The 24415-nt window shown below is 34.2% G+C and overlaps 1 protein-coding gene and 2 non-coding genes across 3 annotated transcripts; 2 read left to right on the top strand and 1 right to left on the bottom strand.

Annotated features, from left to right (window-relative positions):
• Window positions 1–4292: 4292 nt before the first annotated feature.
• Smp_tRNA_00146_Pseudo_TTG.1.1 lies at window positions 4293–4364 on the bottom strand. The gene has a single exon. It is a non-coding gene (tRNA).
• Window positions 4365–5817: 1453 nt separating this feature from the next.
• On the top strand, window positions 5818–5884 carry Smp_tRNA_01584_Gln_TTG.1.1. The gene has a single exon. It is a non-coding gene (tRNA).
• Window positions 5885–15637: 9753 nt separating this feature from the next.
• Smp_138130 (hypothetical protein) lies at window positions 15638–24248 on the top strand (the record flags this gene model as incomplete). Its single annotated transcript, XM_018791268.1, has 5 exons — window positions 15638–15671; window positions 15883–16074; window positions 18672–18823; window positions 20676–20725; window positions 23894–24248. The coding sequence occupies 5 exons, from the start codon at window positions 15638–15640 to the stop codon at window positions 24246–24248; spliced, it is 783 nt and encodes a 260-aa protein (XP_018645545.1).
• Window positions 24249–24415: the final 167 nt, after the last annotated feature.

Raw genomic sequence — 24415 nt, 5'->3', positions numbered from 1 at the left:
TAGAGACTGACCAGTTGCAGTTCTAAACATTAATGAGAAGATTCAAACAAGTAATACTAAGTGAATTTAAACTTCACACCATTGCACAACCAAGTGGCTATCAGGACTCAGTAGCTGAGTGGATAATACGATGGCTTTTGAAGTGAACGATATTGGGTTGGAGTCCCAGAGTGAACATCAACTCTGAGATCTAGATACATCCAACTGACCAGTCCCAAATAGAACGAAGTGACACGCGTCCTGGATTCGACTGCTAGCCACTTTCCATCTTTGCTTAACTATTCAATATTTCAACAATCTCAACAGACCTTCTCTACTTTCTGACTTATCGTCTTTCTTTCTTTCTCTTTTTTTTTTAATTTTGCAATGTTTCTTCATTTCACAATTCAAATTTTTTGAATTTAAGAAAATATTAACTTTTAATTATTGGATATCTTCATATTTTGCAATATCTTAATAGTTAACATGTCTACATGTTGTAACTAAGTCACACCTACATTTTTACATGAGGAAAACAGTAATTGTATTTTGTAAAGAGAGAGAGAGAGAGAGAAAAGTGTTTATTCACTTCACATATGTGTGTGTGTGTTTGTGTACTTCATGCCTGATTTGAAAACAAACAAAGAATATTTGGTAACATGGTAATGATATTCATAAATGTTGAATGAATCATATATGAATATGTTATCAATGGGTATACGTTATTGTTCATATTGATATATGAATGAATGAATGAATTTGTAGTAAATAAGTCATTAATATACCAGTATTAAAGGTATATACATTATTACTGTAGAAGAAATGTAATTATCTTTTCTATTTTATTTATCAGAAGGAGTTTTGTGGTCTAACTTCAATTGACTCATGATTTCAATTATATAAAATTACTGAAATCTTTACAAAATCCCTTCTGATAATAATTGTCTACTCACTAGTGACTGACTTCAAGATATATGTCCTGGAGTTCTAGTGGGAAGCAGTGACCAGTGGAGTTCAACCACGTCTGTTGTGAGATAACAACTCACTGAAGACAATTGGTGAACGGTTGCTCAAACATCGTGGATTGGTTGAAGTTAGACATTAAAAACATCGGATGCCGGCCAGCTCAGTGGTCTAGTGGTTAAGTGCTCGTACGCGAGACTGATAAGTCCTGGGTTCCAATCTCGCGAGGCGGGATCGTAGATGCTCACTGCTGAAGAGTCCCACAATAGGGCGAAATGGCCATCCAATACTTCTAGGTTTTCCATGGTGGTCTAGCTTCAATTGACTGATGATTTCAACTACAAAAATTATTTAATTTAGTTTAGATTAAAAGATTCTGATAATATTTATTCTGTCTGTGATTAACAGTGAAGTCTAGAATAGCCATTTCATTCTGTTTGAGACTTATCATAGTTGATTATATCCACATCTCAATGTTTATGTTCACATTAGGATTCGTAGTTAGTTCAATTTTCTTCATGTACTCAACTCATTATTCACTGAACTATTGAGTCTTTCTAACCACCAACTTGTTTAACAATATGAATAAAAAATATTGTGATAAAGTAGCTATTTCGAGATAACCCACTCCGCATGCAGATATAACAACAGAGACTGATCAGTTGTAGTCCTGAATATCAAGAATTTTGAACTAGAGAATTTTCACTAATTGTTAAGGAGAGTTGGATATTGGACAGTAGTGGAATTCTGGATTCACGTTTTTTTTCTTATTTGGAACTCTTCTTCTGGATTTACCCTCATCCGTGCTAGTGTTCACTTCAGGACTTGAACCCAGCGTCTTTTGATTTAAACATTAACGCGTTATCTATGTAGCTACTGAGTCCAGGCTGTACCTTGAAATATTTTTGACTGATGAGAATGTCGTGACAATCTTTTCAGAATGCACATATACCAAAAGATACTGATCAATTGCAGTCTTTAACACTAATAATGGAAAGATTCAGACCCTTACAACTGAATTTTCCTCAGTAATCAGTTTAAATGTATATACGAATTTTCTCATGGATCGACCTCAGTTGAAAGTGTCATTAAGAATCAAATGGTATTAGACAGTTGTTTTCATCTCAATATGGAACTTCACAACAGTGAATCACCAGAGCCTCAGCAGGAATTGGACTCAGGTTCATTAAATCCTAAATAAAACACTGCTGGAATCTTCAAGCTCATTTTTATAACGTAAGACTTACCAATGAGTTGTAACCGATTAAATTATTTCATTGTTGAGACGTTACTTACTTTTGCCACTGATTGATCATCATATTATATAGCTCATAAATTCCTGTTTAAAATAAGAATCACTATATTTTAACTATGGGCTAAAATTAACCCAATTTTCGAGAGACTTGATGATCCTAGGTTTATGATAAGGTGTGAAATCGTTGGCGCGTACTGCCATTGTGGAGTCTCATACTAGAATTAAAACAGATATTGTTTTATATTGATAGTATCCCTATTGATAACAAGCTAACGAAATATTATGAGAGTCGTTAGCTCATAATTTAGTCGTTCTGTTTATATGTACTGTTAATTTTGACGGAGTTTTGTTCTCTGAGCTGGATGGTTTGGTCGTGGAGCTTTCATCTACCTTCTGAAAGACATCATCAGCACAAACTTCGAGTAGAAGTGAAGTGTTGGAATTTCTCCACATCTGGTTCACAGCTTGTCCTGTGCACCTCTATGTTGATTGACCTTAAATTTGTCATTATTTATTTCTTTGTTTTGGTTGTATCTCCCATTGGTTTGAAACTCAAACACTTCACTTCTACCCGAATTTTGTGCTGATGATGTCGTTCAGAAGGACGATGAAAGCTCCACGATCAAACCATCCAGCTCAGAGAATAAAACTCCATCAAAATCATCCACCTGATCTTCAAATCTTCTCCATGTACTGTTAGTAAATGTTTAAATAAGATGAAATATTTATCATAAACCAATTGCGTAAAGACAATATACATATTTTCGAGCTTTGTGCCATTACAATTTAAGAGAAACGTAGTCAAATGCTTGGCTCATACAGCCAAACTTATTTTTTATGATGACAACTTTGAAGAGGAACTAAAATTCATCTATGATTTATTAAGTAAATACGGAAACTCATCAAAGTTCCTAACGAAATATATTTTCGTAAGTAAACCTAAAGTAATATCATTGACGATACTAAAAACAGTCTTCATTCCTGAAATTATAGTTGAAAAGTGAAATAACCAGCAAAATAGTAGTTCAATGTATTGTAAAAGCCTTGCAACAAAATTATACCCTTCGTTCTTCAGCTAGTCAACAGCAAGTTCACAAAATAAAGATAAATTCCTTAATTTCTTTGCCTTGATATATATATTTACCATTTCAACCCCTCTTTTGGAGCTAGTTGTATTGGCCGTACTGCTAAATAAGTACATCATCGTATCTCTGAACATCATACCTCATGGTTGACCAAAGGACAAAAGAAAGTAATAAGAAGCTCTATCTTGTCTCATTTAGTTATTAACAATCATCGTATCGGAAAAAGACATTTGACTTTTAAAGTTATCCATAAAATGCCACTGAACTTACCTTATTATTATTATTTAAACACATGAATATAGGTACAAAGGGGTACCAGGTGCCCAAATTGAAGCAGGTGGTTTTCTTAGGGGGCCACACCACAAGCCTTTGACCTAAACATCTGATCCACAAGGCAGTGGAGCATCGTAAGGAGATGCAGTTCCATGGTAGCCGGTGACCAACGATTGATTCATACGCCATTTGTTCCATCAGGATACTGTAGCCCATGTGCATCATTGGTTTGAAATGAGGGTTTTCCAACTCCCCTAGGTGGATCCTCTACATCCACCAACCCGGTTAAAGCGCCGGACATTCGCTTTTCGTCCTCTCAATTTCATGGACAACACCCTCGCCACGAGAAGGCAGTGACTAGGACTTTTGTGGCAGAGGCTATATTACGCGTGGCCATGTGAGAGTATTTCGAGAGGCAGAGCAGACTCTCCTCACTCTCGGCCATACCATGGCTTTCGGGGGCACTGAACTTACCTATGGTTCCACATTTCAATAAACCTAACCTCTATATAAAGAAAACATTTGTACAGCCTCTTAATTTATTTTAGCCTTTTGCTTAGTTACTTTTATGTTGTTTTTTTAAGAAAATACTTTTTATTTTAAATTTATCGGACTTCGATTTTGTTAACATTTTACTGTATAGCAGAGATGGATAGTGACTAGCAGTGGAATCCAGGACGCGCGTTTCGTCCTGTTTGGGACTCGTCAGCTGGATATACCTGCATTTCAAAGTTGATGTTCACTCTGTGACTCGAACCCAGTATCTTTCGCTTCAAACGCCATCGCGTTATCCACTTAGCTACAGAGTCCTGATAGCCACTTGCTTGTGTGATTCAAACAAACAATACTCAATGAATTTTACTGTATAATTTTAACATTACATAACCTGTTTAGTAATTTTATTTCTTAATCTCGCAGATAACACAAAGCATTTATGTTCATAGTTGAATATACGAGTCGATCTAAGCTAGACCACCACTAAATACTTGGAAGCACTGGAAGGCCGTTTCGTCCTAATATAAGGTCGTGGATGTTCACTGCTGAGGAGTTTCATACTAAAACGAAATGGCCGTCCAGTGCTTCCAAGTTTTCGATAGTAGTCTAACTCGTGAAATCGACTTTGAACATACTACAATCTTTACAAATATATATAAAGAGAGAGAGATGACACCATTTCTTTCACCTCTCTCTCTTGCTTGTTTATTTTTTCCAAAGACTACAACAACAAAAAATATGATTTTCTTAATTTTTTTTATATTTTTAATATTTACGATTTGTCAATGGTTATCTACCACCAGCATTAATTTGTTGCTTTGATGGTATAATTTCTTGTTATCTATATAAAAATTTCTGACATAAAGGGTCATTTGAATTATACATATCTGTGTGTGTATGTGTGTATTGGTTTGTATCAATGTGACACAAATGACACCATCTATTCAACATCATTTTCACATCATAAGTTTATTATTAATAGTGATAACAATAGTTATTGTTACTATATACGGACATAATTTATGTCATCATGTCAATTTATTGCCACTATTACTACTACTACTATTACTACTACTATTACTACTATTACTACTACTACTACTACTACTATTACTACTACTACTAATACTAATACTAATACTACTATCACTATCACTACTACTAATATTACTAATTCTGTGACCCTAGAATTTGTAAATGATAGTTTAGTATTGTTTATTTGTATCTTCTTTCATATGGTGTAGGCTAAAATGATTATTAAAGTAATTTATTGTTAATTTGTTCACTCAAAATAAATTTTCAATCAATAAAAATGGTTCATTATTTATCATAAACTGATATTACTATAAAATGATTAATTAATTAATTTATTTAAACACATAAATATTGGTACAAGGAAGCACCAGATAAATATGCGCCTCACAAATCTTATTTGATTTGTGTGAGGGCTGTGATACTGCTCAGGTGCCCAAACTGAAGCAGGTGGTTTTCTTAGGGGGCCACACTCCGAGCCTTTGACCTGAAGGTCTAGTCTACAGGGCAGTGGAGCATCATAAGGAGATGCAGTCCCATGGTAGCCGGTGACCAACGATTGATTCATACGCCATTTATTCCTTCAGGATACTGTAGCCCATGTTCACCATTGTTTTGGAATCAGGGTTTTCCAACTCCCTTAGGTGAACTTTCCGTGTCCACCAAGATTCAAACAAACAATACCAGGTGAATTTAAACTTCACCCCATTGCACAAGCAAGTGGCTATCAGGACTCAGTGGCCGAGTGGATAACGCGATGGCGTTTGAAGCGATAGGTACTGGGTTCGAGTCCCAGAGTGAACATCAACTCTGAGATGTGGTAGGTACATCCATCTGACGAGTTCCAAATAGGACGAAACGCGCGTCCTGGATTCCACTGCTAGCCACTATCCATCTCTGCTTACCGTGTTTGTTGATAAGTGTTAGTTAACTTCTGCTTTGGTTTGGGCACCCGGGTAGTATCATAGCCCTCACACAAATCGAATGAGATTTGTGCGGCGCATATGTATCTGGTGCCTCTTTGTACCAATATTTATGTGCTTAAATAAAATATTTTAGTTAACTGGAATAAACCTTAAATTCATGGTTTTTCAGATGACTTCTTCCAAGAGTGTACTGGACACTGAGTATAATCCGTTTGCCGAGTAACTTAATATCTGTTTTAAACTATGGTACATATAAGTTGAACTTTGTTTAAACAGAAAATATAAATCGTTCAGTGGGTATAAAACGATAACAAAATAGTTCGCTGTATTCAATTGATTTTATTTCGTTATGAATGTAATTTATAAGTTGACTTATCTAAGACTTTTCATAGTTTTGATCTTGAATCGATCTTAGTTAGACGATAATTAAAAAATAGGAAACATTCGACAATTGTGCTTGTAACTAAAATCAGTTCGTGATCTAAACTCTGAATATTCTATAATCTCCATGTACAATAAAATGAAATTGTATGCTTATTTCCCGCTTGTTTGTAATAAATGCCCCTACTTGTAATAGGATTGGTTGATAGGTTTACGCATCTTCAGCAGGTGATAAACATATTGTATGTGTTTCATATACTCAGCCATTGTCTCTACATCAATGCCCATTGCTGATTAATGTAAAAATAGGTTGAATGAAAGCTGAGGTCACCCAAATCGAGATATGAAATAGCTGACTTTTATGTTGAAACATATTGGTAATACAGTAGACTACCTGGTTGGAGCCTGACGATAACTATGATCAGTTGTTGAAGACGTTGTACGCCATGGTTAAGGACCGATCATAATAGAGTAATTGCATTCACTCTTTAATTCCTCACAGGTCTTGAGCTTCAATGTTACTTCATAATTTTTATTCTTTGAATTCATCCTTTCTTTGGAAATCGTATTCTTCAATGCTTAATCTTGAACTGTATACAAATTTATGCCAGGTCCTGTAGTGCTTATGACTGACTGATAATCATCGTGTGTTACATTCATGAGGAAAAGCAGTAATTTCATGAGTTTAGAGATGGGTTTTAATCAATTTTATGACCGATTTTCACATGGATCTGAAACTGAGCAAAAACAAATTAGTGTCAGTTATCATCTCTGAGGTTTGAACGTGAAAACAAGTCACTTAATGTTGAACAATATAACCAGTAGCTCACTAGCATTACAAAAATCTCTCACCTTAAAGCTATTATACGCGATATCATAATAATTCTGATCAATAACATGCCTCTATCAAATATGTTGACTTTTTTAAGTATTTTTTGTATCCGGATCACCAACTACTATATCTTGGGAACCGTTGCTGTTCTGTCCGAATGAAATCTGTTGGGTTAATATTCTGATTGTTTGTACTTAGAAGTTGGGAACCACTGAAATTCCTCGATTATACCGCTCATACTGGGAAGCGGGAACCACTACAGTTCCCATGGCACAAAGCGAGAACACGAAAGGATGATGCAATAATGATTAACTGATTGCTCCAAAACGCACCTCCAAATAAGTCCGAAAATCACTTCCATCTCAAATGACATCATCCTTGGGCCAAAGCGCAATCATTTATATACTAATTTTAATGCACACTTTATAATAACACATATAGGTGGAAATACATAGAGTTAACAGTAAATCACACTCTGGACGCAGTTCAACTAATTTGATACAAAAAATATAAGTGTCACAGTGAACGAAAGTTCACACTTGTCACACGAAACGAAATTTATACTAAATGCCATTGAAATCATGAACCGCATTTTGTGCGCAAGAATGAAGGTTCTGGGTTTGATTACCGTGTATGGGGTTGTGGATGGGTGCTGCTGATGAGTTCCATACTAAAACGAAACGTCCATCTAGTGCTTCTAGGTTTTCAATGGTGGTCTAACTTAGATCTGTCCATGATTACAATGAAATTCAATAATCTCCACAAACTCATACTGACAAATTAAATTAATGCAAAAAATATTAACCTAAATGATATCATCTTTCTGTAGTGCATATAAGTAGTATGTAGCAGCAATTGGAAGTCGAGTGCCTGCCAGCAGCGGTTTGAGAAGATTGAACTGAAGAGAACAGAAAGGGAAACAGAGAAATTATAATGACAACAGAATTGAAAAATTCATGGAGCCTGTAAAGGTCAACTGAAGGAAGATGTACAAATAATGCACGTAATATATAGTTTTCATATTTTATGAAGGCAATCTGTAATTTCCTGATAAACTACAAATTGGTTTGTCCCACCTTAGTCCTCGCTCACTGCATTCCTATTTCATCATCTCATCTATTTTGTGTAGAATCTTTTACCTGTGTCTAAATGATAAAACAGATTGTTCACTTATGCGTTTACATACTAAGTAAGGTACATGGTATTTGTGGAGATTGTTGGGTTTTCTAGTTTACATTGGAGAAATTTCAGCTGTTATTTCCTTAATCATAACTCTTACTTATATTTTATAGTTTTATATCACTCACTGACCATAAATAAACAACCATTCAAAACTAGGAAGCACTGGACAATTATTTCATCTGAGTATGGAAATCGTTAACAGTGGCCACTTATGACCTCACCATCGGCCGAACCCCAGAACTTCAGGTTTCGTAGTGATCGCCTAAACTTCAAACCATTGAATTGGTACTCAACGATTAACATTCATACCTTCAGTCACTTTTTAGTATTACACAGTCACAATTCACTGACATTTGTAATATTTATCTCATGGCTAACATGGTTGAACTCTACTGATTATAGTTTCTCTTTAAAACCTCATGAATTAACTTTTTCAGTTATTCACTAGTGAGCAAATAATTCTTATCAGTATAGAAGACTTTTTAAAGATAATTGAATCCCACAGTTTATATCACCAAAATATAAACCATTGAATAAGAAGTCCAAACAAAATTGATACTGAAACAAATCATTAATAACCGTATTGTGGATGTAAATTCACTTGATGTTGTTTACTTGTATCTTCCCATTGTTATTTAGGACTGCAATTGATCAGTCTCTTGTTGTCACATGTGCATCCTGTGCGGACTGCCTCGATATTGCCTGAAGATACAAGTAAACAGCACCAAGTGAATTTACACTTCACCCCATTTCACAAGCAGGTGGCTATTAGGGCTCAGTAGCTAAGTGGATAACGCAATGGCGTTTGAAGCGAAAGATACTGGGTTTGAGTCCTAGAGGGAAAATCAACTCTGAGATGCAGGTATATCCAACTGACGAGTCCCGAATAGGACGAAACGTGCGTCCTAGATTCTACTGCTAGCCACTATCCATCTTTACATATAATATATTGTAGGTGTATTCAACTCTTTTTTCAAATTAAAAACTTTATATCACTCTGTCCCAGCATTCATCTTTTATTAATCTCTAGTAATAATAATAACAGTAATAGTAATAATAATAATAATATTCTTATCGTATTGATTGTTTTCTTGATTCCCCTTTGAATAGAACTTTAAATGATGTATCCAACTCTTTTATATAAGTATTGGTTATCATTTTATTAAAGAAATTTCTTACCATATATTATGATAATACATTGAACTTGGTGAAATACTGCAGTGACTAAACTTGTAAAATCAATTATCTTTTTTTATGGAAAACATCTTGGAAATCTCAACTGAATAGCTAATAGAAGATAAAATTACTGACTAATCTACTGAATATATATATACCAAATAATTAGATCTGTGGCGAGACTATAATTTATGGAAGAGCCAATCAGAAGCGTTTAAGGAGTTTCAAGGTCACAGCGCCAATTTCAGTACCTAATGCTCATGTACGATCGGTTCACAGAGAATTTTAGAGAAGACTTGACAATTAAGCGGCTACAATAAACGAAACTACTAAAGAGTTCCTGTATTCGTAATTACGAGTATTAAATGACTTGTAGACTTTGTGCAGACTACCGTGCTGTTGTCCTTCGATGTAATATACGTTGAAGGAAGACGTTTGCTAGAATAGGAACCTTTATTGCTCGATCCAGATTGTGACTAAATCATATTATAATAATCTCCGCCAACTGTATAATAAAAGCAGTAGTAACATCGGTTGCAATAATCGCAGATGTTACTGAAGCTTTGGCTGTTCAGTGGTATGAGTATTGTAGGGACATATCCATAATAAAAATGATAAACTTACACAACCGGAGTATACACAAACAATAATGAAGCTATGTGGTCGAGGCTGAGAGGCTTTTTGTGACCTTATCATGACTCAAGAGACCAACTATTATGGAGCTATATGGATGAGTTCCTCTACCTTATGCATTACGATTTTAGAATCTTTGAACCTTTTTTAACCTTGATAAGTTTTTGGACCATATAACAGAAGTGTATCCACTTTAATTATTTGGTTTTGTATAATATATTTTTACTCTATACTGACTGTTTACTAATTGGCTAACATTTCTCAAAGTCACTTAAGATTCGTTCAAAGGTCGTCCATAAATTATAATCTCGCCAGATCTGTTTCTCAGTCATAAACAAAGTAGGGCTCAGGGGAAGAGTGTTTGTCTCCTTAAATTTCCATGCCACAACAGCACGATGAGATTCTACTTTTAGTCATACATTTCTCTAGTTTACTTTCTTGGCACATGATAGTTTATCAAGAAATCATGAAGTATTGGAGACAATATAACTCAATTCGGTCATCACAATTTATTAAACCGACCACTACTGCTATTTAAATAAAACAGTCTGCAATTAAAACAATTACTGATGTGAAAAAAAGACTTAAAAAGAATAATAATTCAATGGTGTTTTTTTTGGAATTTTTCTTTAGTAAAATGAATGCTTATGATTGAATAAACAGCTGATAATTAGTTCGCGGCATTATTGATTTTCATGTATACACATATAATTACACATTACATGTTGTTAGTGTGATAGACAGACGTAGATATATAGACAGACAGTAACACATGATAATGAATAGACATGCACATGCACTCAACCAAATGAAAATAAGAGAGACTATAATTTATGAACTAACCAATCAGATATAAGATGACGGGTCTTGGATTTTGGCGCGAAATTCATTCATACATTTGACTAAATAGAGTTTTGGCATTTTAGCTTATGCCAATTCGTGATGAAAACCCTAAATCTAATTCTTAACCCTAAACATCAACTGTAAGTCATAATTCTAATTCCTCACATTGGTTTCTAACCCTCATTTGATCCTGGTTATCAGGTGGACATAAATTAAGTTGTCCATAAATTATAGTCTCACCGAAAATACAAATAAAATTTCCCATGAAACACAATTATGATTAACCTGTAACTGATGATGGTTATAAGTTACTAACGCAAATTCTCTGTTTATAATTTTACAAACGAAAAACAATCTTCTCACACCTTAGATCCATTTACGAATACACATAATCTGTTATCTTAACACACTTTTCATTATGCAGCATACATCTCATACGCACTACAGCAATTACTTATTTTAAACATTATTAACATGATTAGATAATGTATTAGGTATACAACTAACCGAAGAACAGCAGCTCGAAAAGTGATCTTGGTAAAGAAAAGCATTTTTAGGCATACAGAACGCAGGCGATATAAATGAATAACTTATTACAATGAAACCCAAAAACTATTGTTATATCTAGAGCTTTGATTCTTGCTATGCCACATACTACTAGACTACTTGAACGATCAGACCCGCAACGTCGCAATAGAGAAGACAGAAGACTAGTAAGTAGGAATTTTATTCCCCAAGCTGTGTCAAATATAGTACAAAAATCTCATGTATTTATAGTTTTCTGGTTGAAACTAAATCATCATTTCGGACAGCCAATAGGCACATAGGAGGTCCTTCTTATTCATCCAATAGGGAAGCTACACGTCGACATTCTAGAATGTTCCCCAGTGGTGATTGGATGGAATGTCTTCGGCTGTTTCTGGGCTTCTTGAGGCTTCCTTGAGTTTACCAACGAACCATCCTTACAACTATCAAGGTCTATGATGTGGGATTCGGGCTGGAAGCAAGGTTATTCTTAGAAATAGAGTGAAAGCATTCTTTGTACCAATATGGATGAGCATTTCTACAGTTAGTTATTCGGTTTTAAACGTCAAAATTCTTTGTGTTACCTTCGAAAATGCATAAAATATAGTCTTTATTTTTAATTATTCCCATGGTTAGCAATTATAATCATCCTAGTAATTAAATATTGGTAGGATTTATCTAGCTTTTAATAAAACACAAATCATCCGTTATCATACTTGATGTGAACAGAGAAGCAAGAAGTCTTGACAAACTACGGAAGCTATTTTTGGAGACGTTATTTCATTTAATTCAAAGCTTGTATAACAGTAACATTTACTTTTGTCCATAGTTTATTCTACAGATCATAAGTCTTCGTTTGATGTATGATTCACTGCCATAGCCTTTTCTGTTCCAAAGCTATTGTAATTTAGACGTGACCTTTTTGTACTCTATTTTCTACTCTAATCCCCCAGTTTTGGACATAATTGTATTCTCCTAATTATTGTACATTGTGGTCAAGTTAGTCATCTTTTTATTCATGTGTCTTTTTACACTAATCGGAAATCGGATACCAGATCGGAATTTGGAATAAAGAGAGTAGTGTTCCAGTTGTCTTGTCTTCTCGCGCGTGTTTGTCAGCCGATCAGGGATAGAATAGTTTTCGTCTCTCTACCCCACTTTGAACTCACGCATACTGGCCTCAAGGTTAAACCAGTCAGCCTATCGCGTCAAGGTCTTAATCCACATTAGACAAGTTATCCTCGGGATGAAATTGGGTAGACAAATCAAGGACGTAACAATACTTCGAACTGCTTCCCAAATTCCAATAGCATCTATCTTGAATCTGGTTGACTAGTTGGGAAAATCCTCTTCGGTCGGCAAATAACTCTTACTGATGATCCTCATCAATTCACGTGAAAACACTGTTTATGAAATGAATGTTTGAATGTAAAAGAAACACACAGTCTCTTTACATACCTAATCCAGTTGTAAAATAAATCGAATTGGTTTTAATTTTATAAACTTGATAAGTAGAAAGTATCTTTAATGACTATCAAGAGACTTGTCTGCATATTCCCACCGTTCTCATTAATATATTTTCAGGTAACTAAAATACAGCTACAATACTATTGATCAACAATTTAGACTTTCTCATCTTCATCAAGGTTGGATACCTTTAAATAATACGAGGTTTAACTTATTACTAAATCTGACTTTGCAAACTAGCGCATAACGATATCATAATGTTATTATTATACCAATTGCACAATCAGTGTTTTACACTTGATCAATTAGACTAATTTGGATGACTTAAACTGGATTAACACAAAGGCATTAGGGGATGTATACACATTTTCTATAATTCACAGAATTCATTCTATATATACTTCATTAAACAAACAGGAAGGTGATTCGTTAAGCATAAATATATAAAGAAAAAGACCCTCTATTCATCAATACATACAATCAGTTATTACAACAAAATTCTGGTTAAATATCTTAGCAAAAGAGTAAAATTGATCTACTCAGATGAGTGAGTTAGAGTTCATTAATAACATGCTGACTGAAATAAGCTACCCGCAAAGTTTTTTAAAGAAGCACGTTTATATAGGAAATAAGAACTTGGAGATACAAGTAACTCGAAAGAAACTTCTCTGTTTAAAACTAAAATTCAACGGGGATTCACTTAGCAATGCCCTAGATGATAGATTCGTAAGAACATTTTAAATGATTCCGAAACCATCAAACAATATTTCTTTCCATATGCATAGGTCTAGAGTTTAAGAGTTCATGTGCAAGAAGGAAGCTTCTGGGTTGTATTTTGGAGTGCGGCGTAGTGGACATACAATTTCGGGGAGACCAATACTAGGATGGAACGGGAGTTCAGTGCTTACAAGTCTTTATTGGTGGTCTAGCTAAAATCGGTTCTTGATTGAAACTATGATAATTAAAAACTGTCAAACGGGAGTCTTTAAATTAAGTTTTCTGTTCTCTACAAATATGGCCATCAAGTATCATTGACCCTAAGTTTTAAATATTTTCACACCAAATTTCGCTATATTCGTAGACTAATCAAAACATTCAATATCAGTTATCAGTATATAGTATAGTCCAAACTACATACTTTATTGTTTTCGTACTCTGTTCCAGAATGTAACTATTCTCAGTTTTTATACTACATATTTGAATGAATTGTGCTAAATTCCCACTAATTCACTACATTCGTTGAAGGAGAACAAAACTATGATCATTTTTCATTAAAATCCTGAATGGGTATAAGTTAGACCCCCATTGAAAACCTAGAACTATTGAACGACCGTTCCATCCTAGTATAAAACTCCTTGGCAATGTCGCATCACTAACCCCGTACACTTGAATCAAACCCATAACCTTCGGTCTTGCGTGCAGAAATTCATGTGTTTATCTATTAAACTAATCTTATGGAGTCAATTAGAAAGGTCATGCGATTCGTCAAGTATGCCATAGTATCGACTAACACTATCTGGCTTGATTGAATAAAGAACAGTTAGACTTGATTAACAATTATATCCTTATCCACTTGATTTACACAAGGAGTGAAGTTAACTTGAACAAAGCTATTCAGGTTATTCACTGTATTCTGTTGAATTCGTCGTAAGCTTTACACTTCTTTTGAGTACTTTTGAAGTTACCGGAATCCATGCTGATGAATCTCAACTTAGAACTTAAAACATGTCCGTTCAATTCCTCTCTCTAACTTATGCACAGACATAGGTTATCAAGTCAGAGTGGATTAAAAAGGAATTTCGATTCGCAAAGTTTTCCTAAAATCAAGTTTTGAACAAATCTGCCAAAAACTTTCCTAGATTTTATCTTTGTGTTTCTACGCAATTTAAATAATGGTCACTGAAATCTTATGTAACTATTTTGAAGTTAACTTATCAACAAAATACTTTGTTATTTCATAAGTAACCATATCACTTGACTGGTATTATTTTCATAATTATTGTTAGGATCATATATTTTGCATAGGCTGATTTGTGAAGATTGTAGAATTGGTATAGTTTAAATCATAAACTAATCTGAGTAAAACCATCATTGAGAACTTGGAAGCACTGAATGTCCATTTCATTCAGGTATGAGACTTTTCGACAGTACCCATCCACAACCCAACTACAAAAGATCGAGCTTAAGATCTCCGGTTTCGCATGTAAACTATTAACCTCTGGACCACTGAGCCGGAATCCAATAGTGTAGATGTGGTGGATAACTGTCTCATACCGCTGACTAGTCAAGTTCAGCTTTGTCAATCCGATCTTGTTGAACTACATCAGTCCATGATCCAAACTATGACTAAACATACATAATGGTCATAGTGAAAAACTAACTGAAAGGAAAAATTCCCTTACTCTATTCACCTTTTCAAATAACAAAGTTATCGTGATTCGACGAGTTATGTTCATTATTCCCATATGCAACGATATCAGATTTATTTTTTAATTTAAAATTGCCTTGTCTAATTAATTTCTTTTGTGAACATTGTGAGAGAAACAACTTACAGAATAAAGTAATCTCCTAAATCTCACAAATCAAACTAATGGTTAGAGTTGAGTTGGGCTTCTCAAATCCTAGTAAGAAGTTTTATCTAGTAAAAAGGGTTCAGTTTTACATCGATAATGAATTTCATCAAAGATGTCAGAGCATAGATTTTATTGCCGAATAATCGATTCTAACTCAAAATGGTCAAAAAAGTAACGAATTTATCTTGAAATCTGTAAATCTTCAGTTGAATCACTAACGAAAAACTTAAATCTTTCAAATATATTTTGTTTTCTTTAAAAGATCGAACCAAAGTTGTTGAAACATTGAATTCACCGTCTGATGAAAATAATGAATGGTCTCATATGAATCCAGCTATGTCTTACGATGAAAAACAGAATGTTCCAAAACATGCTACCCGTAGTTCTTTGTATAAAGTAAATGAAAATAAGAATACCTTTGGAATTCCATTTACAGATGACAATAACAGACGAGGTAATCTGTTTTATGTGAAGAAGCATCATTGATGATTTATTATTAATGTACTTTGTGGTGCTTTAAGATAGACTGACTTGATCCATTAATACTAACTGATTACTGAATAGTGACTAGTGTCAATCACTTAGTCATTAAGTGTGGTAAACAAATTATTATCAATCAGGCAGTAATCTGGCAACTAGTCTTAGTTAATCAACATCACCTAAACTATATTTTCACTTTCCTTGGTTGATACTAACTAGTACTAACTAACACAAAACTTAGGCTCAGAATTTCTTGCATCAAAGCATAGTCCACAAATCATGTAGAATCACTTAGGTTGATGACAGTAGATTTCGATCGGTACTATGAACTAGGGTAACTTGAAATTTGTCACTACTCACGAGGTCATTCATGATATGATAAGCTCAGTGATAGCCCTTTGGATTCCAAAGGAAGATGACCCGGCTCTGGATCTTATAGATGACATCTATTCCCTTAATGTTGCAGTTACACGTTCCTGACGAGTTCAGACTAACTATAAATATAATTCCAATATCTTACGGTCAACCATAAAATTCACTAAATTGGCATTTGTGGAACAAGTGATTCCTACTAAATAACCTAATATTAACGTGGTTCGTCCATGGGCAGTCCATTCTCCTATCGATTTCATAACTGTATATGGTTATAATTAAGCATGAACAATGGGTCACAAATAAGAGAAATACAGTTATCTAAAGCTTACTAGTTTTAGTGGTTATCTACAAGACTATTTCACCATGAAACCCATCTTCAGATCTGTTTTTCTTGACTTCCAATATAAACCATCTTAACATTAAACAACAGATGTATTGCATATTATGGAAAGATAATATATTTTAGAAATTTCAGTTACGTTCTATGAGATAAGTAGCCTAGTTATGAGGTACTCATTATGTTTCTAAGCAAAATTATCACTATAAATTTTAGGTAGAAGTCGCTATGATAGTTTTACCATAGGTAACTAACAGCTTATTGTTATACCTATAGCTTTGTTTCTTACTATGCCGCATACTGCTAGACTACTTGAACGATAGAATCCGCAACGTCGCTAGAGAGAATACAGAAGACTAGTAAGTAGGAACTTTATTCCCCAAAACAGTGTCAAAATATGGTACAGAAATCTCATGTATTTATAGTTATTGGCTGAATGTAAATCATCATTTCGGTCAACCAATAGGCACATAGGGGGTCATTCTTATCCATCCAATGGGGAAGCTACACGTCGACATTCTAGAATATTCCCCTAGCAGTGATTGGATGGAATGTCTTCGGCTGTTTCTGGGCTTCTTGAGGCTTCCTTGAGTTTACCAACGAGCCATCCTTACACTTATTTTATCGGTTATGAATTTAGTTGGTTATGGTTTACACTTTTCTTGTCAATGTCTAGACACTTATGTTGACTGTTTTCCCCTTATTCTTATTCTCATCCTTCTATTTGAAATCTTTGCTCATGGCATCATACATATAACGAGCAGTTTATCCCACAAACATAGGAGTTTTACGCTGCTAGATCAATTGCTAAATTTAAACAGGGTAAAAAAAACAAAGTTTACAGAATAAAATGAATTCATCACTCTACTTCACGGTTTCACATCAGCTGCATACAACCAAAAACTACCGTTGTGGTGTGGGCTACTTATATCCATACAAGTAGTATATAACGATGGTCGGGCAATGAATGTATTTCAGTAGAAGATCGATAAGGAGAGAACGGGAACGGGACGCTATCGGTATGAAAATGCATGAACAAAATAATCGGAGACTGTGGACTGATATCTGTAGAACGAATGGTCAAGATTGAGACCATTGACTGATAGTTTGCAAACTAACTGTTTGCTGTATGGCTGTCAGATTTTAGTGAGATAGTCTGTAATTTTCGTGTCAAATACATCCGAATGTCCCCATCCGTGTTCTGTTCACTACACAATTACTAACAAATAGTTAAAAAACGTCACTTCGTGAAGTTCAGATGAATGTTCAAAACATAACTAAAATCATAATAATAAAAAGAATAGGAGCACAAAGTGTATGAATAAACATAGTTAAGATTAATATGTATTTTTATGTTGGAAAGTAGTAACGTATGATAGAACAGGTATTATAGCTACTAGTTATCATAATCAAGATAAGGAAGTGTAGCAAACACCCGGCGTTGTGTAATGAAACTGATTAAACAATAGAGAAGCTTATTTTCAATGCCAACTTGATTCTTCTGTCGATTCTTCCTGTAATCTCATCCACCATGAGCGAAATTTGGGTAAGGAGAAATTTTTCCCGAACGATTGGTCGTTTAAAATTCTAACTATAATAAAAATTATTCTGGGTAAGAACCTCTTAGGTGTCCTAACTAAAGATCATTTTCTGCTGTTAGCTTTTTTCAACCCTTTTTTAACGCTGACATACTGTTGTTTTCTAGGGGTGCAGTGTAAAATGTTAATTAACTTTTAGCTACTTATAAACTAATTAAGTAGATAAACTAATAATCTAGGAATTTTCAAACCATCATGAAATTTCATAATTAATTTCTATATCAATACCCCACTTTCCTACTGTTCTTATGCAATTAAAAGCTGACAATACTCATATTCCATACGAACCACCAACATATTGTCGAGCACATATTACATCTGAAAATATGGATATGGAATGTCAATATAAAGAAGGTCATTTAGGAAAGAATTATATCCACACCAGTTGGAATTGTTTTGTCAATACTTCACAAGTAGGTTAAAATTATATCTGTATACCATTGTCATATGTTTGTGACAACTGTTGATTAGGAAAATACTTTTAATAATACACTTCATGGTTTGACATATGTTTGCTAATAAATGAACAGAGTAAAATGGTTTAATGGCTAATTGCTGACGACAAAATATTAGGCTATGGTAATATGAGTTGAGTTGAAATCGTGGTCAAGATATTTAGAGTTAGGATTAAGATATATGGTTACAATGGAAGATTACTTTTTATCCACAAAATACTCTTGATAGTTCCCTGGATCAGATCAATTATACTCAGATTCAATCTGGATCATGACTAAGTGTTTTTTGTAAATTAGCTTTCACACTATGCCATACTGTATGAGTGACTAAAAAATATTTTTAGCAATTTAAGTAGTTTAGGAACTATGTATAGACAATTTTTACTTAGTTTTCAATAAGATACATGATATAGTCCACTGCTCATTGAATTCCACTCAAAAATCTAGTAAACACTAACTTAGATCTGATTTGTTCCATCAATCTCTTCAGCATAGTTTAATTTTACCTACTACGCCCATGCTAGTGCTTTGTAGAATCCTTGTCTAATAGTGTGAATGTGAAACATTGAACAGATTCACACACTAGTATGAAGCTGCTACGTTTGAAGAAATTACGATGTCACTTAGAACCGGCGAACAGAACGAAAGTCAGGAACACAACAACTGGACAGCCAAGGCTATTCCATAGAGCCCCTGCCCTAAGAAATAGAGGGAGCGGACCGGATCCAAAAGGGAAAAATATATATTCTACAACCAGTTGGAAGCATGAAAACAAACCAATGACATTTAAGGTCCTTCCAGGTGAGAGAAACAAACTAAAAGTAAGAAAGGGCGTTTTTGGCGCGAAAATGAGGAATTCAAATTTCCATAATAAAGATAGAATTTAGCATCTCCAACAGAAGCATGTATATTATATCTGAACTATAAGTCTATTTAAGTTATTACGGATCAAACTTTGCCCCCTGACATCGTTGTTTTAGTGAATTTGTGTAATGAATAGTACTAAAATCCAGGATCTATGTTTCGTCTAGTTCAGAATTCTTCAGCTGGATGTACATTCATCCCAGCGTACTATTGTTAACACTAAGATTCAAACTCGAAGTCTGTCTCTTTGAACATACAGTGAGTTATTCACTGAGCTACTAAGTTAGGATAGTCAATAACTATTTAAACAGGTATGATAGCTGTCCAGTATAATAGTTCAGTGGATAACATGTTCAAGTTTGAATCAAAAGTCACTCGGCTTGAGTCTCAGTATAAACCTCGACAATATAATGCAGATATATTCAGATGACAAGTCTTATATAGGATTAGACATACATCCTGAATTCGATTATTATTATTATTATTCACATAACACACGTTATAAAAACTTATCTCTACTCTTATTTCAACCCGGGATATTTCATCTTCATTCCTAATTTCATTTGTTTTTCCATAAAATTTAATCCCCATCATTTTTTACAGTATTACTTACTTACTTACGCCTGTTACCCCTCGTGGAGGAGCATAGGCCGCCCACCAGCATTCTCCATCCAACCCTATCCTGGGCAACCCTTTCCAGTTCTTTCCAGTTGTTACTCATCTTTTTCATATCTGCTTCTATTTCCCGGCATAATGTGTTCTTTGGCCTTCCTCTTTTCCGCTTCTCTTCCGGATTCCATCTTAGGGATTGCCTCTTGATGCAGTTTGGTGATTTCCTTAATGTATCTCCGAACCACTTTTTACAGTATTCTGTTTATTAATAATTTCGTAAAGCAGCATAAATGTTACTGGGTTTGTTTTTTCATCATGTAATACATTTGGATAGATTCAATATTTGCCCATACCGGAAGCAAAAATGGAACAAATATCTGAAAAGTAAGTTCATAGTGAGTATATGTCATTTTGTTTCCAATGTAAATCCATCATATTCAATGAACTAAAGATCAATAAAATATAATTGAAGTTATAATTTAATATATTACTGATCGAAATAAGGGAACAATAGGAACAATAACGGGGCGGACTTGCATGCATATAGCAAACAATTCTCTTTGAACCTAGCACACAACAATATTGTCATGCACTGTCCCATCGCCCTTGGCAGATCAGGCAACCCGAAAGTCACGAGAACACCATCAGGGGGGACAATCGAATTTATGTAAGCACAAATTACAGACTATCTCACTAAATTCTGATAACCATACAGCAAATAGTTAATGTGCAAAATAACAACCAATTGTCACAATCTTCACTATTCCTTCTGTAAATATCAGTTCATCTTTTCTAATTTCATTGTTCAAACATTTTCATACCGAATGCGCTTCATTTCAGTTCATTCCTTATCGATCTTCCGTCAAAATACATTCTATGTCTGACTATCGCCATATACTACTTATATGGATATAAGTAGATCACACCACAATACAGTAATTAAATAGAAATTCGCATACACAACTCTTAGTCATATATTCAGTAGAATCAGTGAAGTAGAGTTATTCAATCAGAAAAAGATTACAAATGAGTCTTGTTCTCTCTTATCCATTTGTAACCGTAACCCTTTCCAAGAAAACACAATAGTGAATCACCTAAACTAATGACTATATCTAAGCTTGCTCGATAAAATTCTGTTAGCACTAAGGATTATGTTATATCTCGACGAGAATAATGAATGATAACTATTGGAATCTATTTATAGATCAATACTATACATATATTCTTATTGTATAATTGTTAAGCACCTAAACTATGCATACTCATGTTTCTCTTATTATAATCTTCATTTTGACCCATAAACTACTATTATACGACTTACCATTCCTGAGTTATGCCCAGTTTATCAATAACAGTCTCCCATATTCACAGCGACTTTTGGCTAGATCTTGCACAAATGTTATTATCTATTTTCATGGTACGATATGGTCTGTTTGGTTTGTATATAAATCCAGTATGTTTGAAATACATGATTCATATCGTGGAGGCTGAGATTTGTGTTCTGGACTTAACAGGTAGGGAAAATGAGCAATCGGGACTCCAGGCTGTTGGTTCAGGTGTATGCGTCATTTGTTGGTCATATAATTCCATGTATCTAAATCTGGCAATCGTATTCGCGGTAACCGTATAAGCTAAGGACACAACACTATATAAACACAACTTTGGATACTACTCAAAGAACGGTCCGTGAAAAAATATCTCGGTTGTATGATAGGTCAGTCAGTACACGAAAAGTTCACTGATGATACCTTTGGATAAGATACTAGTTGGATAGGGTTTAAATCCTACTGGGATCAAACTGAGAACCTTCAAATCTTTAGATCAGTATAAAATCGTAGAACGATTTATAATATCAGAATCCAGCATTTCACATTTTCGTGAATGTGGACGATACAATTCATTTACCTACAATATATTCTTGTTCTCTCTGGTTATCGTATTTGAATTTAGTCTGTACGAGTCTGAATGACAATTCTACACCAATGAATTGAACCAAGACGAAAGTAATAAGACAGCTCAGATATGACATTTATTAGAAACCTTACTGTATCTTAAAACAAATGAATTTGGAAGAAATGAGGATCATGGGATCCACTAACATAACTGGAAGGTGATATTGACTTCGATTCAATTTCTGAATGTTCTGAGTTTAATCTTATATGAAGTCATTAGTTCACATATATTTCATCTAACGTCTAACTGATAATACATTTATGATAACTATCGATTAAGTAGTACTGAATATATAGTTTCGGTGAGTCTATAATTTATGGGCAGGCCAATCAGAAGCGTCTGAGGGATTTCAAGGTCACAGCGTCAATTTGAATACCTGATGCTCATGTACAATCGGTTCACAGAGGATTGTAAAGAAGAGGTGACAATTAAGCGATTACAACAAATAAGACTATTAAGAAGTAATTAAGGGACTTGTAGACCTTTTGCAAACTACCGTGATGTTGTCCTTCGATGTAATGTATGTTGAAGGAAGACGTTTGCTAGAATAGGAACCTTTATCGCTCGAACGAGATTGAGACTAGGCATATTATAATAATTGCCGCCAACTGTATAATAAAAGCATCAGTAACATTGGCTGAAATAATCGCAGATGTTAGTGATATGAGTATGAGTATTGTAGAGACATATCCATAATAAAAATGATAAACTTACACAACCGGAGTACATACAAACAATAATGAAGCTATGTGGTCGAGGCTAAGAGAGTTTTTGTGACCTTATTATGGCTCCAGAGAATTACGATTTTAAAACCTTTGAACCTTTTCTAACCTTGACAAGTTTTTGAACCATATTAAAGAAGTGTACCCATTCTAAATCTTTAGTATTGTATAATATATTTTTACTCTATACTAACTGTCTTCTGATTGACTAATATTCCTCAAGGTCACTTAAGATTCATTCAAAGCTCGTTCATAAACTATAATCTCGCCATAGTTTCACAGAATAGATGAATCTCGCTAGGCGGGATCGTGGATGCGCACTGCCACTGCGGAGTCCCACAATAGGATGAAACGGCCATCCAGTGCTTCCAAGTTTTCCATGATTGTCTAGCTTCAATTGACTCATCAATTCAACTATAAAAACTACTACAACCTCCTCCAAACCCCCTTTCTGACTAGCTCCATGAAGTATTTCCTAGAGTTCTAGTGAAAAACAGTAACCAGTGGAGTTGAACCAGGTATGTTATAAGATAGTAACTCACTGAAGACATTGGTGGATATATTGCTCAATTTCGTGGATCAGTTGAAGTTAGACATTAATACCTTTGGATGCTGGCTAGCTCAGTGGTCTAAAGGTTGAGTGCTCTCACAAGAAACTAATAGGTCGTCCAGTGTTTCTAAATTTTCCAATGATAGTCTAGCTTCAATTGACTCATAATTTCATCTCTACGAAACCTCCTTTTGAACATATATGAGTTGAATGCATTTGGATCTTATTATTGAAGATTCAATCCTAATACCTTCCTCTTATTTAATCTATACTTTTTGTTTATTTGTTCTTTTTCTTCTTCTTCTATTACATTATTATTATATTTAGAGCTCATCAAAAAATTCATCGTGGTCTACGTGAAGCATGTTTAGCATTGGGGATTGTATTGTCAACTATATGTTTATTTATTATAGAATTATTACGTATAATTACCTTAACTATATTTAAACCATTATTACAATATTTAAGATTTTTATTACATATTATGATTAATTGTTTCTGTGATATTAATTATATATGTAGTGCACATTGGGAAAGATTTATTTATCCTATCATTAGTTCATGGGCAACATATTCACAAGATGTTATTGTTCCTGTTATACGGGAATTTCGTCCAATACAAATTAATATACAAACAAATAAACCAATAACAATAGATCAACATACAATACAACATTGTTAATTCTATTAATAGTAATAATAATAATAATAATAATAATGTGAACAATCATTGAAATAGGTTCCCATACCCCTCTTCTTTTTTCTTCTTCTCTTCTTCTTCTTCTTTTTTGTAGTTAGGTTACTTTTCCCTGATAAAAAAAAAGTTTTTTTTTGAAAAAATAAAAAAAA

This window comes from Schistosoma mansoni (assembly GCF_000237925.1).
Source record: "Schistosoma mansoni, WGS project CABG00000000 data, chromosome 3 unplaced supercontig 0124, strain Puerto Rico, whole genome shotgun sequence".
Taxonomy (NCBI): Eukaryota; Metazoa; Platyhelminthes; class Trematoda; order Strigeidida; family Schistosomatidae; genus Schistosoma; species Schistosoma mansoni.
The sequence above is the reverse complement of the archived record's forward strand: the minus strand, read 5'-3'. Positions and strand labels throughout refer to the sequence as shown.